This window comes from Rhododendron vialii, chromosome 9a, assembly GCF_030253575.1.
Source record: "Rhododendron vialii isolate Sample 1 chromosome 9a, ASM3025357v1".
NCBI classification, from domain to species: Eukaryota; Viridiplantae; Streptophyta; class Magnoliopsida; order Ericales; family Ericaceae; genus Rhododendron; species Rhododendron vialii.
Window position 1 is genome coordinate 31,083,140 of NC_080565.1, and position 16,711 is coordinate 31,099,850.

Genomic DNA, 16,711 nt, shown 5'->3' on the forward strand with positions numbered 1-16,711 from the left:
ACTCTTGGACGGTGAGATTGCATGCTATTGCACGCTGCTGTATTTTGCTCACAACAGCCCCCCGCTTCCGTGCCATAAACCCTTGCACTATTTAACTCATAGTTTTTTTATCAAGAAAAATAAACAAGGAGTTTTATAAGCTAATTCAATTAATGTGCACGTGCATGAGCGGGAGTAAAAAACATTTTTCAAAAATATGTCAGACTGCTTTTTTGCAAGAGTGGCTGTGAATAATAGCATAGAGTGATGATTGAGGGAGAGTGGAGGCGGATAAAAAAAAAAGGGAGAGTGGAGGACCCAATGGAGAATTATGCAAAATTTATAAGCATGAAATTATAAGCATGTCAGTCACGAGGTTAAAAGTTGTTTTTTTTTACCAAAAATGATATTCTCATAATAATTTAAACACAACACCAAACACAACCTCTCACATACATATGAGCTCCACATACACTACTATGTGTGAGTCTCACATGTATGTGAGAACTGTGAAAGGTTGTGTAAGTTGTTGTGTGAGTAGCATTGTTGTTTATTTACCCCCGGAGATGGTCCGCTTTTGAGAGCAAACTTTCAGGGACTTGTTTGCAACCTCCTCGTTAATTTAGGGATGAAATAGGTTTGGTTTAAAAGTTAAGAGCGAAATAAACACATTCTTAGGGGACTCAAGTGAAAATAACCCAGTAAACATGTTACGTATACTCCCTGAACTCATCGCTGCGAACCCTGAAAAAAGCCCCAAGAGAGAGAGAGAGAGAGAGAGAGAGAGAGAAGAAATTGGCGATGGATTCGCTCAGGAAGCAGCTGGACGTGTTGATGGGAGCCAACAGGAACGGCGACGTGAGAGAAGTCAATCGAAAGTACTATGATCGCGACGTTTGCCGTCTATTCTTGGTCGGCCTATGCCCTCACGAGCTCTTCCAATTAACCGTAAGTACCCCCCACTTGTTTTTTCTTTCGATTTTGATTTTTTTTTCCTGTTTTAAAAACCCTAGTCCTCAATCTATTGTCGCGTTAAAGTTTTTATTATTTTGTTATTTTCGCCTTTCGATTCGATTGTTGGTCTAAGTTTGGGGCTAAAGTTTTGGTATGGATTGAAGTTGTTGGTTGAGCACTAAAAGCTCGGAAATTGGTCGCTGGGTAAGACGAGTGTTTGATCTAGCTAAAGAAAAAGACAAGCTAATGAGAGGTGGTTTCACTTAGGGTTTCTTCTGCATACATTGTGTGCGCAGGCGCGGTGTTTCTTGATGTTCTTGGTAAAGCAACACATCTGCCTTGTTCAAATGATCCGTTAACCTTCCGATGCCACAAACTTAAACATCAAAAGCCCTGACTGTTTCCACCCCTACTGGTAGTGTAAGCAACTTCTACTAGTGTCAGAGCTGGAGTTGAATTGATGTTTTAATGTGGAATGTCCATCAATGGTTCACAGTAGTCCATGGGTTTAGACTCCTTACCATTTACCCAATTTGTTGGACAGTACTCAAGCCTGTTCCTGTTTGCTCGGTCTCTTGTTATAGTGTGAGTGTGTGACCCTTAAAAGTACATGGAGTTAGGCAATCAGCACAAATTTCCTTTGTGTGGATCCCCTTCCTCTTAAGGACCCTTATTGGGTTATTGAAGAGAAAGTAAAGGGCTTTCTGTGTGAGCCCTAAAGTTCTACGAAATGCAGGCATTCTGAGTTGTCGTCAAAGGATAGGACTTGAAAGCCTTGACCAAGTGGAAAACAATCTGCAGAATGCAACAGGCGGTTTCTATTTGTTTTGAAAGGAAGAGTTTTTCGAATAGGATCTATATGGTAGCTTCCATGAGGAAAGATTAATAAGTGATATCGGAGTACCGCCACGTGGTGCCCTAGGGGCCTTATCCACCACACATTGGTGTGTGCCTTCCACAGTAATGTGTGGTGAGATGGTCCCAGGAGTACAACGTGGCGGTGCTCCAAGATATAATCTGTAGTTTTCAACTTCCCTGAACAAATGATATCTATTTTGTTAATACAATCTGGTACTTAATTTTGTTCACATTGAAGGAAAAGCACCACTGTTTAGTGAACAAACTAACCAGAGTGTGACCCATTCACGCAGCACCACTGTTTAGAAACAGAAGAAGTGGTGAGGAAATAATATGTTTTTGTTGTCGGTAAAAGAATGTCAATTGAAGTTGCTAGTCCACTATGCTCCCCTTATTTTTGACATCCTACGGTCTGGGGTCGATTGGTGGGAGGTGGTGTGTTTGTTTTATTGGTGTTTGTCTGTGTGTCTATGCATGTATGTATGTGTATGGGACTACGGGTAGAGTGAAAACTCCAATTGAGGCCTTTTGATGGCACAGATTCTTGGTCTTCGTCCATTGAATTAATCTTCATTTTGTACATTTGGATGAAAAACCCATGATTGTGATATGCATTATACGTCTAGAGAGAAATGAGGGACGACGGATGTATATTTCATCAGATCAAAAGAAGAAGATGAAGGTGTTAAGGTAATTTTTCCAGTGCTGTTAACGGATGTCAAAAGTGCACTTTAGTCGACATCACCAGGCATCGTGCGGTAATTCTTAAAGTCGGGATAAAAAATATGCTCATGCCCAAGTCACAGGGGGGCAAATTTAAAGTTTCTCTGAAAGTATTGTACTATTTTTGATTAATTGAAATTATGGTTTGAAAGAGGTCTTCTCAAGGTTAAGAAGAATGATTGGACTTTTTACAGTGAAAACTTGACAATAGTAACTAGCGGCTTTCTAGCTTATATTGAAAGTTTATGGGGCTTGTACCTATTGTTTGATAAGTCTTCTCTATAACCACTATTATGACATCTGACAAGTAATAATGTGCTGTTACAGTGAACCTGCATTCTGCAGTACTAATGGGAGTTATTATATTTGAGAACATATGATGTTCTAATTCCTGCATTTTGTACGATTCTTATGCATGTCATTGAGCTACTGTTTTTACTTTTGCATTTCTGTTTTGGTGGCATCTTAAGGATTTTTAATGCATGAGCAATGTCACTAGCCACTATATTTTACTCTGCTTATTCCTTTCTTTTTTTTCTCTTTCCAGAAAATGGACATGGGCCCGTGTCCAAAGATGCATTCGTTGCAGCTGAGGAAAGAGTATCCTTTTTCCCATTGTGAAGGATAGTTACTTTGTTTTTTTTTTTTTTTTGCTTTATGAATGTCAAAGCATATGTTATCACAAGAAATTAGAAGGCTATCCTTGTAAGAAACAATTAGCTACACATTGGCAAGGTGGTGTTCTTTTCTTTTCCATTCTTGCCTATTTTATGCAGTTTTTCTCAATATTTCTGAAAGAAGGAACATGGACAAGTTAGACAAAGCTAATTTGTTTCCAGTATTGAATTAGAGGCAGTAGTTACGCAATCTGGTGTTAGATTATCCCTTACAATACATGGTGTTGGTCAATAACCCCTTTAATCAAGAGACCATTTTCAAAATCTTGCTTTAATCAAGACTGTTGAAGCTGTTTTTTTTTTTCCCCCGAGATCGTTGAAGAAATATCTCTGAACTGACATAGTCCCTTTGGTACTGTGACCGTCGTCAGATTATAGCAGTTCAAGACCTGTAGAGTTCCTGTTCTTTATTGTAGAAGTTTCCAGATCGGAAGTACTGTCATTTATTGTTTGTTATAGCCTTACGGTTCATCTAGCAAAGTGTTCTTAATTTTATACATTTGGTTTTAGATGTTTGTTTGTCATATTATGTGTTCTTACCATTGATTATCGAGCGGTGGTATGTCGAACCTCTTCCTCTTCAAGTCTTGTCGTATATGTTAAGTTTTGAGAACTTGGGAATGCATTACTTTAACTGTTTCCAGATATGAAGAAGCTAGAGCAAAAGGCCTAGAAAACTATGATCGGGACTTGGAAGATGTTATTGATCGGCTTATTGTTGAGTGTGATAGAAAAATCACTAGAGCTCTGAAACGTCTAGAGGATGACGATGCTAAAGCTGCTATTGCAATTTCAGTGACTGAGGTTACACAGGTGATGGCCAGCCTCTAAGAAAACATACTTTTTTTCACATCTATTCCCGTTATTTCTATCCTGCTTTTGTTTTGATAGTTTGTTGTTTTGTTTGAATTCTAGACACCTGAGGTCATTGAGTTATCGAAACAGATCAAGGAGAAGTTGAAGGAAGTGGATCAATATGGTAAGTTCCTCGTGGATTACTTTACCTTTTCTAGTTACTGTATTCTTCGAGGGCTTTTTCTGCTGACAAGTTTTCTACGATTATTTTTATTTTCGGTGTGGTTGAGTAGTTATTTGTTGGACCTTTTTGTAATTGTAAAGATTACTTTTCTAGTTGGTCAAAGGTTGTATGTGATTATGTACATATCTGTGTCTGAGTCTCTCTCTCTCTCTCTCTCTCTCTCTCTCTCTCTCTCTCTCTCTCTCATATATCTATATATGTTTGTGTGAACAAGTGACCATAGACAGAGCTCAATGGAGGAAAATGATTCATGTAGCCCACCCCAAGTGATTGGGACATAAGGCTCGGTTTGGTTTATCGGGGCATAATATATATTTATATATTTATATACACACACACATGAAGTATATGGGAAACAATAGTATATAGGTATGGGAAGCACAACGATGAAAATGCCAGACCAGGCAAAGAGTTGCTAAAGGAACCTCATATCTGTAGTTCATCCACTATATAGCTACGGGAAGCAAAAGTGTTGTTGACTTGCTGTTTTTGTGGCTACACGTTATTTCAGTCGACATGTCTTGGGTTATGAAAGATAATTCATAACTGCATGAAGAAATTGTAAGTACAAACTAAGTTGTACTAGAGAATTATGATAAGAAAGACTGTAGAAGATACAAGCCAATGAAGCTGCAAAAGAGGAGGATTGGGACCATATTAATCGTGTAAGAGGCCAAAGATGACAATAATGTTGTGTCTGATGAAACAGATTATCGGTACAGACATGATAAATGAGGCATGAAACAGTTTGAAAATAACTATCAGTATCTCATTACACGTATGCTTATATTCACCTGCAAATTGTATTTAACTACAGATATGAGGTTCATTTAGTAACTCTTTGCCTTGTCTGGCATAAGGTTCAGTGTCATGTTTCCCATAGCTATATACTATTGTGGAGGGAGCAGGTCTTGTGAAAATCCTCCAATTTGGGCGAAAGGAGCTGATATTTGCTAGTAATTAAGTTTTTGAATTATTTTAAATTTCGCAGATCTTGAAGGCCAAACAGATATGAAAATTCGGTCTCTGGAAATAGTGGATGAACTAAGAACGAAAAGAGCTGACATGCAGGTTAGCTTTTTGATGTATATAGCTTGTCAGTTGTAGATTTGTTGTTGAAATGTTATCTAGTATGGTATTTTAGTACTTCGAATCGATTTGACATGCATTAAATGGTTAATGCTTCCATGGCAGTCAATGCTGCTTCTTGATGCCTTCAACAAAGATCGAGCTTCCTTACCTCAGCCCCTTCCAAATCCGCCACCATTGGCACCCCTGCCTGTAGTTGCACCAGATGCTCGTACTCAAGAAATGATAAATGAGAAGCTGAAGAAGGCCGAAGATCTTGGTATGTGTGTATCAGTAATGTCATAGAAGGCTGACATGTTAGGGTGGAATTTGCGAAGTTAATAAAATCTCTTTTTGTGCTATGTGCGATGCATATAATTTACATATTTACGAGTGTCCATGTAGTAGGAGTGATAAAAACAAAGTTACTCCCTTTACCGTGAAAACCGGACTTATGACAGTAAGGAAAAATTCAAGAAGTGATTCGACGACGCAAATAATTCTACATTTGGCACTAGCTCCGATTTACCACAAGCAATTGAACTTCTTTCAGGAGTTATGATTTAAACTTGTAGGTGATCTTAAAGTTCTTAATCCATGAGGGTTGATACAAAACATAGAAAGAAGAAAAGAGCCAGACTAACAATTTACTTGTTGCACGTATGGCTTTGTATGATTATGGTTTGGGTTTATGTGTGAGTAATAACTAATAAGTATTACTTTTGTAGCTGTTGGGAAGGTTTTACAAGGTAAAACTGTTGGGTAGATTTTATGCCTTCTTGTAGGGCTTTTAAAGTCCAACGAACGCATCCACAAGCATACTAACAAGCCCAACAACTAACAAGTATAACTTAAGAAGTAAACCAAAGCCCAACAATCATGAAGTACAACTTAGGAAAGATGCCCCATTATGGGGGAGAAATAAGCGCACCTTACCTTGACGTTCCAGTTGAGGGGTGTATTGAAGTGATATCAGTTGGTTAGCTAGCTAAGTGTTGCTAATTTCGTTTGAACTATGTTTTTCTTGCCTTAAAGAATTGTCGTTTCACACCATTCTCAGGTGAGCAAGGAATGGTTGATGAAGCGCAAAGAGCGTTGGAAGAGGCTGAAGCACTTAAGAAGGTTTCTGATTTCCTACTAAGAATATGTCTTTCTTATGTCAAACATTTGAGTTCTCTGTCTCTACGGACATTCCCCAACCACGAATGTATGATTGCGATTCACGATATATGTCAATTAGCTCCTGTGTGTTGAAATTCCAATATTTAATCGTGCGGCTGATGTATTGGAAAATGTTTCTTATGCTCCATATTCACTTGAATTTTTTATACAAATCTTATTATGTGGTGGGCAATTAGGGATATTGCCTGCTATATCAGATGCTACATAAAAGAACACTTTTTTTTTTTTGCAGATATACGACTATCTGTTTTTGGATTTACTAATAAGTAGTAACAAACTAGTTGTGCATTGTGGAGAAATGTGGTTCATTTACGCTGTGTGGATACATATCTGCATAGCTATTGGCAAAATGGCTACCATATGTTGTGAGTTGTGATTCATTAAGCATTGGAGTTCTTAGCAATCAAAATTCAAAACTGGGTATTGTCTGGTTATGTACATGCTAAAAGCGCTTTCAGATTAAAGAGAAAAGCCTGCTGCCTTTCGTTTGAATGGTGATGAGTGAAACAGAGGCTCAAAACTTTTCCTCATAATCAGCTCTTAGAAACTCCTTAGAAAGCACTTCATTACAAGCTGCGAACTACGAGTATTAGACAGGCTCTTACTGTTCTGGGAAAATCACTGAGAGACGTTTGGAATACGTGGTAAACCATTGCATCCAAATTTAGTTTCAAGAATATTGCACAGCGATACAGTCTTATGTATGTTTGAAGTTTTGAACAACCTCCTAATGGCATTCTAACACATCCGAGTGGTTCGGGGTGCCTAAATTGTAATTTGGAGTGCCCTACACTCAATCATTGTATGCTCGTAGTAGATTTTTGGACTTCGTATTCACTTGAAATTCATGAAATTTTTTTGGTAAATGAGCTTTCGTTGATGCATATATTTTCATTGAACCCTGTCTGATTTTTTTGCGATTTAAACTTTATGGTATTCAGTGACTATAATTATTTTAGTCTTCTGCTGGAGATATTTTGGAGTATCCTACACACATGCTTATCAGAATTTTTAATTTGTTTTAAAGTGTTTCACATGAGGTCATCACAAGTTTCTTATGAGCAATTCAAAGATCTCTGGCTCTAAATTTTGTTTGTGTATTGTGGTAACTGGTAACTATTTTTGGGAGACAGTTAACTATGTACTATGGTGATATATCTATACACATCTCCATAAGTTTCCCCCTGGAATATTTGTTTTAAGCTATGTGGATACCTTAACACCTTATTCCTGGTGTCCACGATAAGTTCGTGTATGTTAAATCTTTTTTTATTCTTACCTTATAATTCTGATATGCTATTTTTTCTTTGATTTCTTCAGCTGGCTAGCCTGGCTCCAAGACAGGAACCTGTTTTGGATTCGTCCAAGTACACTGCTGCTGATGTTCGCATTGTGAGTCCTTCTCCTCCCATCCATCTAATCTTCATGGCTTCTAATCTTCATGTCATGTTGGAAGACAGTCTTATATTTTTCATTGCAATTTGTATGATATCAACGGTTCTTTTAATTTGCCTTTGGCCACTATCCTAGTTTTCATTGACAGTGGTAAAGCTAATTTATATATCAGAGTTTGTCTATAGAACACATCTTAAGAAGTTTAAAATTCTAGCTGGGAAACTTCGAATATTTCTTTGGCTAATTTTCTGGAAACAAATTAAGTTCAACAAGGGTTGGTACTTGAAGAGTTGTTTGAACCCAAAAGTTGTAGTGTGTATGTTTCTTGTATCATAAACACATTCTAATCCGGAAATTCTCATGTTCTCATAGACCGATCAGAAGCTACGTGTCTGTGACATCTGTGGAGCATTTTTGAGCGTCTATGACAGGTAAATCTTCTTTTTAGTCCTCAGTAATTGTAATTACCGTTCTACTTTGTTAAGGACGACAAAGAACTAGTACTTGGGGTTTTAAGTACTTCAGCTTTTGACATGGCGATTATACCTCCTTGTCACCAGCAGGCTTTTGGCCCAGTTTTGGAGGATAAACTTTTGCAGCTAAAGAATGTGCGTCTTTTTCTGTTTTATGCTTGTAGATCATCTTATTAGTGGCTCTAAATTTATGGGGCTAATGTATTACCTTCTTAATTATCCATTGAAGGATCTTCTTTAGTGATGCTATTTTGATGTTTTATGTGGTCTCTAGTGACCGCCGTTTAGCAGATCATTTTGGAGGAAAGCTTCACTTGGGCTATATGCAAGTCCGTGAGAAGTTAGCTGAGCTTCAGGTAAATGATTTAATTCAGTTTCTGCGTAGATTTTGTGGGGCTATTTACTTATTTTGTTGAAGAAAGTTTGTTTAAGATGGAATAGCAAACAAAATGTTTGGCACGTTGTATAATTTTGTTCTTCCGATTTGGGATCTGGGCTTTTGCTTTATCCGTTTCCTTGGATGCCTAATTAATGTCATCTGCAAATTTATTAGTAGCTCCTGATAATAGTGCTGTAGTACTACATGTGGTTTGCATGTTAGTTTACCCAATAGTGTATGTGTTGAATACTTAAAGTTGGTACTCTGGATATGTGATTCAGGTGCTGGTATAAATGTTTCAGTTGCTTCTGAGAGATTCTCAATTAATATGCATCTGTGAGTTTTCCTTAACTCGGGAAGAGTGTTCTTCCATATTTTGTCTGTCTCTTATTGGGCGATGCGGTTGTGTTGACGTTCTCTTGTTTGACATTCAAATTTCTGCTGCATTTGTCTCTTGATTGACTTCCAACACAATAGACAATACTGAAGCTGAAGCATAGTTTTAAAAAACCAGTTCTTTGTTATGGATTGGTTAGGAATGAATAAAATCAGCTTAATATTGTGCTTGTGTTTAAGAACATCGTGAATCGTGATCAAACTTCAGCCCATTGGTTTGGTCACCTTATCCAGATTAGGGCTGTAAACAAGTTGAGTATCTGACACGTGTTCAAACTTTGTTTTTTAGAGCTTGTACTTTGTGGCAATTTGGTGCTTGAGTGATCTGCTGCAGCTTGTTTAGACAGCTTTTTTAAACGGATTTTAATTTTGGCTTGCTGTCTCCTTAGCATGATTATCCTCGAGCTGCCTGCCCTCAAATTCATACGAAAGTGAGTGAAATCATAAATTGTGGCCACTAATAGTTTGCCCTTTTTTTTAACTGTTCGTGTACTTCCCATAAACTGCATTGTAATGTAAGATTATCTTCTGATTTGACTTGTCAAATGTCCTTTCCAACCTTCGGTCATGGCAAGACAGTCCTTGGAATTTCTCTTGCAAGAGTAAATTTTTTGCTCTTCAGTTGCATAGTGCCTGAGGCCCTAAAGACACGAGTTAGCATGTCAGACGATCTGTTCATCAAGCCTCGATGAGGTGAGCTGGGCCTTGGTCTTGGCTGGAACTAGAGCTGAGCTCCAAAGGTCATTAACATGCAACCAAGCTTGAGTATCACCTGACTTTTAGGGGCCATAAACAGTCACGGTGGCTTGGCTCGACTATTTTTCACTCTATTTCAGAGTTTTGGGGATCTTTTTAATCGAGAATGGTACTGAGTGATTTGTCCAATCATCTCTTGTTCATGCTCGTTCACCTATTTGTGGCGGAAAAAATTTGAATATGAAATGACTACTTGTTGTCATAGACTACGCCTTGCTATTTAGCAATTAGCAATATCAAAATAGTAATACAGAATCATATGCATCGAGTTCAAGGAAATTTTAACAACTCCAGAATGCAGGTATATCATGCCTTTGAATGGGCATGATTATACATATAACATGTATACATGTATGCTTTTTGAAAAATTCATCATTATTGGTTGTCATTATTTGCATTGCATGCATCCATCAATATATACTTCTCTTTTTTGGAGTCATGTGATGTCACTCTTTTCAATAACTTGTGCTTGTATGTTTTTAATGCTTAAATTTGTGTTTGTTTCTCATTTTTCAGATTTTTATGTTGAACCTAATGTTGTGTATGATTGTGTGCCACGTCCAATATGGTTTACTTGTTCCATCTTCTCTGCCTTCTGATTTGTATATCTGATTACGGTCCTGTTCAGTTTCTGCTGGAGTCACAATCACCTTTTTATGCTATTTAGTTCTAGTAAGGTTAATTACTTCCCTTATTGGAGCCTTGGTTGTTAGAGGTTGAGGTAGAAAAACTTGAAGATAATTGCCATTTGCTTGAGATTTCAGTTGAGAACATGGTATTTAACCCAGGTAAATAACTATGGTATTTAATTGACCCGGGGAAATAAATTATTCCTCAGTTGAAGTTGAACATGTTCATGTTGAGTGTGGGCTTTTGGGCAAAACTGTTCTCTTGTGGGACTTGAACATGTTCAAGTTGACTAGGCTTTCAGACATCGAGGCAATATGGTTAATGCGTAGCTTATGTAGTGTGTCTATTGGCAATATCTCTTGCCTGACGCTTTGGAATTTTGTCAAAGAGGTGTTTCAGTAGTGCTCTCTTCTCAATTAATATTTCAGGAAGAGAGGAACAATAAACGGAAGGTCTTAGAAGAGGAGAGAAGGTATTTCAGATTCATTTTCCTTTTTTGTTCTCTCTTCCTTGTCTAGAGGCTTTTAAACCATGACCTCCCCTGTGGGGCTGGCTCTTGGATTGATTGAGCATTTTTATCCTGCAGATCAAAAGAGCGAAGCAAGGAGCGTGACAGGGAAGCTAGCAGGGATCTGGATAAAGGTGAAAACCGTGATCGGGGGAGGGATTATGACCACAGGACCAGAGATCGTGATAGGCATTATGATCGTAATCTCAGGCATGACAGAGAGAGAGATCAATCCCGTGGCTATGATTCCAGGAGTCGTCGCAGGTCGCGCTCGCGGTCAAATGAACGTTCCAGGGATTATGATCGTCACAGGTACGTGTTCTATGCAACAGTTGTTAGTACATGCCTTGTCACCATTTTCTTTTTATGCTGGGTTCTTATTTGTTCATGTAGAGTAGTCGTAAATCTGTGGTGATTAAGATGGAAAAAAATTCACCTTTGGTCATAAGAATATTTTACTTTAGAACTCTTGCATTTGGTGTATCCACTCTCGGGGGCATATTTGTTAAATTTATTCCGGCAATTTATGGTAACAAGGAAGGGTAAGTTGGTTCATATTCCTTTGGCCGTCCTGGTTTTTACTATTGGATTAGTAATGCTAATGTTTAGGTCTGTACATTTCGCTTCTGCAAGGCGTCCACAAGGTGAGGCATATCTCCCATTTAGACATGGTTATTGGTTTTCATCATGCTTATTTTCAATTTAAGCCTTTGGCCTTTATTTGAAACAATAAAGAGTAGGGGGAAAACTCGACAAGAAATAATATGCCCAAAGACTCGATATATCCGGTTGTACATTTAGGAAAAGTCTCATCTCTGAAACTTTGGAGACATTAAAAAGCAAGCAACCATCCATGACAAGAAAAGGTTCTCTGTCAAACCTTGGTCCGTGGTAAAGAATTGTATCCAATGTAGAGTAGGGTTTAGGAAAGGTAGACAATTAGACAACTTACGGCTAATAGCTATTTTTGTGTCAAGACGCGAGGTCCCATGATGGAACTAGCATACCAAGATTGGGTCAGATAACACTTTCCATCACATTATGTCACTACTGTAAAACCTTGGTCCTTGATCTTTTAAATATTATTACTAGGTGAAACCACCTTTTTCCTTTCCTCACCTAGTTTTATTATTGATTATCTGTTGTCATTGTCAGTCGTTGCTCCTGTTATATTAGGGGTTATTACACATTAAACTCCTCGGGCTTGTCCCAAAACACATAAGCTTCTTATGGTTCATAAGTAACACACCACGTGGTTTGGACTAAAATGCAGAGTCTATCTTCATTAATGTTTTCGGCGAGAAATCTGTATTTCTCTTAGTTCTCTATAATTTGCTTCTATATGCCACCATCAGCGCATCACCATTGCTTGCTCCAACTATCTTGGTCTCCAAAAGTGGGTCCGGGCATACGATTGTAAGTTCTTTTTATAAGAACAAATTTTGATTCATCTGTACTAATTTCCCTATCTAAACAGGCGTCATGATCGCTATTAGATCACGAAGTGCAGCTGAAGGAATTTTCCCCAAGAAATTGGCTTGCTCGTCTTGGTCAGAGGGAAAATGATGTCTGCTTTATTTTGGAACTTGAGAAATACTATCTGTAATGATAGAGAAGAAATTGCTTAGTTGATTATCACCGACTATTTGTTCTTTTTACTGGTCTAGTGCTGTGCTGTTTCGACTGTGTATGTGCGGCTTGGCTTATTGACAAGGTTCACTTCATTGGACTTTTGCCTAATGTGTTTGTTGTGATGCTGCTGCTCTTTTCTCGTGAGTTTGGATCAATACTCATTTGCGTGGTTCTTTCGATATGGAGAATAGGTGTGTGGAATACTGGTGTTCCTTTGGGTGTCAATGGCATGCATGGAATATGAATATGGGACTCAACATTATTGCACCTTAGGGAAGAAGCTACACCACACTAGGGCCTAGGGTTGAGTTTTTTTATTTATTTATTTTATTTTATGCAATTATACGATAACCTCTGCTTTTACCTTTCGTCAGCCTCCCTCTCCCCGTCCCTATGACTCCGGAACACTATGCTAAGCAGGTCCTGTACTATGAGGACGGTCTTCTTGCTCTGCTCACCACCTCCTCTATTGACGACACTTTTTTATCCGTTGGAAAGTAGCCTTTCTTTTGCTTGTGCCTGTGTGCGTCGGTTACTTTCAATCTCATAATCTCCGTCTCCATTCCATTCCTTCGTCCTGGGTTGAATTACTTCCTCAATCCCTAGTCGTGAGGATCGAATGTCTCCATTCCATTCCCTTCCCTTCATCTGGGGTTGAATTAGTTCCTCAATCCCTAGTCGTGAGGAACGACTGGAGGGGGAAAAGTACTATTCCTTAATCATCTCAAAGTCATGGTATGTATGGGACCGGGTACCCGCATAGTTTGTTTGATTGAGCGCACAGCTTAGTTTCCAAGCTAGTCGCTTTGTCGAACAGGAATGGATTTAGTGTCGTATTTTTTTCATTTGTTGCGACGCGCTTCCATATCGATGATATAGAGGATTCTAAATTCCACTTCAGTATCTATAAGTGTTGTGCGATTAGATGAGCCACCCCAGATAAAGCCCTTACAAATGTGTGGTGGAAAGAAGAGTTGGGGCACCGTCTTTGTACCTGAGGCATTGAATAATCTTTCAAATGGGGAAAAAAAAAAAAATCCAAATGGTTGACATGCGAGGGTCACAACTGGTAATCACAGCATTTTGTGTTCTGGATTTTTTTGCTTGTTTGCATCGATCGTTTTTCAAGCTCGGTAACATATTTATGCACACGTGGTGTTTAAGTCGAAGACCGTAGGTGATCGTTCCATATGTAAGAAACAAGAACAAAATGACAACCAATACAACAAAACGAAAAAAGCCGGTCTGATGTCAAACCCATCACTCTCACCGGTGGAGGTGGGTGGAGGATCGCAATTGAATCTTGTCCCACTGAGGTATTGCCACTAAATCTATATTTTGACGCTTTCATCATAGAGAGTCCCAAAAAAATGTCGCCCTAGCCAACCGGATTATTACCGTAATTTCTCACCCTGGTTTGGTTTTTATTGCTTTCAGACCAAAAAAACGGATGGTGGAACGCTGTTGATCATGTTGAAAGCTTTTGTGGGCGTGCTAAAAGTGCATTCTATTCTATATGGAATCATTCTTAGACATAAAATGTCCCCCACGACACACCGTCGACATACAACTCTAGAAAGAATGGTTCTTATGCTGCAAGAAAATAACAATTCAGTCATCATCGCTCCCTTTTTTTACGACCTTTTTTCTTTTTCGATTCGTTGCAAACAGTGGCGGAGCCAGTATTAGGACTCCGGGGGCCGGCTTAATAGACATATATTTTTATCAAAATGTATACTTATTATATTATAAGGTTTTTGCTTTCCACTATATTATATTTTTACATTGAAATGATTCTAGCCTAATAATATTAAAGTATACCAAACATTTTGGTTTTTTCTTTAGGTTATTTCAACCGTCACATGCTTATTTTTTATTTGTGAAAGAAATTGAGAAATGAAAATGTAAAATAACCAATTTTTATCAAATCAAACCAAAATTATTGAAATTATAAGTAGCTATACGCGAATAATTACGAATAATATTCAAAATCAATTAGTATACAAAATAAATTTTTTAAAATTCAAACGCTCGGAGGATCGGGGCCGGAGGAGCCGAAGCCCCAGCCCTAACATAGCTCCGCCCTTGACTGCAAATCAGGGGATTAAGTGGGTCAATATTCCGAAGTAAAAAAAAAAAAGGGGATTAGGTGGGTTCCAACGTGGAAAATCCGTTCCTATTGAATGAATCTATACCTTACTTTTGCTTCCCCAGACAAGTCTAATCAACAGCACTAATCTTTTTCTACTTGTGGTAAGAGAATTAGATTCAAGATTTATAATAACAAGGTGACCATTCAGAAATCAGCTCTCTAGTATTGTCAATTTCTTTGAGGCCACTTCGACGGAATTTTGCTCCGGTTTGATTCCCCGCAAGTGGGCGGGGTGAGATTGAGCCCCAAAGACTTAGTCTAGGTACACGTAAGCTGACCCGAACATGTAAAACTAGTAATCAAATCTCGTCTTTGATAAGATCTTGCCATTTGACCTCTAAATAGAGAATGTACGAGGGTGATCAACCAGTCTAGATCCTAATCCTAGTTGGTTCCCACTAAATTTTATGCTAATTATCTCCTTCAGATACCAATGGATTGGACAATTGTGACAAAAAATTGAAAAGTGTAATAATAGCTCGAACTTTTTCCCAATTTGTTTGTGCAAAGATGTCAAGCTTCCAATAAATACAGTGTCCTTATAAGAGGTGAGGCGTGCATCTGCAATCAACCTTTTTCTGTCTCTACATTTTCTCCGTCTCCCTTTGGACAAAATTTTGGCCATGGGAGGGTATTCCCACGTGGTGCTCGGTACTCCATCTGAGCCGTTCAATACACTTTTGGAGAGCTCAGATTTAAGAGGGTCTCCCTCAAATCTGAACCATCCAAAAGTGTATTGGACTGCTCGGATGAGGTGCCAGACACCACGTTGCGATACCCTTCCCGTACCCAAAATTTTCTCCTTTCTTTGTGACAAGTAACCCTTTTTATGTAGATAGTGCTCAAATGAGAGGAGAGAGCAAGGGTTCCATTTTTAATTTTTTTATAAAACTTAAACTAACACTAAAAGACCCCTAAAAAAAATGTCAAACTACCACTTCTTTCTACTCTACCTAACAATCCTCTAACAAACAATTTTTGGACCCCACTTTTAACACTTTTTATTTTATTACATCCAAAATCTTCTAGAGTCAAATATGGATGCTCTTTAGAACATTTAAGTTAATTCATTAAATTTTTAGCAAACTCGAACTCGAGCATAAGAAGAATTTGGCTGCTTGAGCTCAAACCGAACTTGTGTAGATTTGAGTCGAACTCGTACTTATTCAAAAGTCTTAACGAGTCAAAATAATAGATATTTATGGTCTTACACATACAGGTTGAGAGCTGCAAAAAAAAAATTGATCTTGTACATATATAAGCTCATACATACATACATACATATATATATATATATATATATATGATTATAAATAGTCCGGATCTCCTAAGGGATCCCGCACGGCCTTACCGTGCGGGACTCCCCTTTCCCGATCAAAGTGCGACGATCCGAGCCGTTCAAAGTGATCAGAACGTGATTTTAAGGGTACCAGCGAGAAATCAGCAAAAAAATGATCGGGAAAGGCTTGATCCGAACAGTTTTTTATTGAACGGTTCAGTAAAAAATTGCTCGGATCAAGCCCTTCCCGATCATTTTTTTTTTCTGATTTCTTGCGGGTACCCTTAAAATCATGTTCTGCACACTTTGAGAGGCTCGAATCGTCACAATTTGATCGGAAAAGGGGAGCCCCGCACGGTAAGGCCGTGCGGGATCCCTCATTGGATCCTAAGTATAAGTTTATAGTACTTTTAAATGGTTATACATGTACATGTTATAAACATTTCCATTATGGACATTAGGAATGTAGTATTAGTTTATACATATTCAAGGATATTGATGAAGTTCTTATGGCACATCCAAGGTTCGCGAGTTTAATAGAGCCGAATATTGTTAGGTTCAGGTTTGGCTCATTAATTAAACGTGTCTAAAATTGAGGCTCTAGATTTGTTTATTTCGTAGACGAATCTAA

At 38.3% G+C, this 16,711-nt stretch overlaps 1 protein-coding gene across 3 annotated transcripts; it reads left to right on the plus strand.

Moving 5' to 3' along the window:
* The first annotated feature begins 709 nt into the window (after positions 1–709).
* On the plus strand, positions 710–12,757 carry LOC131301075 (uncharacterized). 3 transcript variants are annotated; one of them, XM_058327206.1, is made up of 13 exons: positions 710–927; positions 3,062–3,114; positions 3,836–4,004; positions 4,107–4,170; positions 5,222–5,301; positions 5,425–5,578; positions 6,359–6,420; positions 7,801–7,872; positions 8,248–8,306; positions 8,623–8,704; positions 10,938–10,981; positions 11,096–11,329; positions 12,495–12,757. In XM_058327206.1, exons 1-13 carry the CDS (start codon positions 781–783, stop codon positions 12,511–12,513), a joined length of 1,239 nt encoding a protein of 412 aa, XP_058183189.1. In that variant the 5' UTR covers positions 710–780; the 3' UTR covers positions 12,514–12,757. The 3 variants fall into 3 exon arrangements, with proteins under 3 accessions (XP_058183189.1, XP_058183188.1, XP_058183190.1); XM_058327205.1 differs by having other exon boundaries at positions 11,096–12,757; XM_058327207.1 differs by lacking the exons at positions 11,096–11,329; positions 12,495–12,757 and adding an exon at positions 9,009–9,063 and having other exon boundaries at positions 10,938–10,973.
* Positions 12,758–16,711: the final 3,954 nt, after the last annotated feature.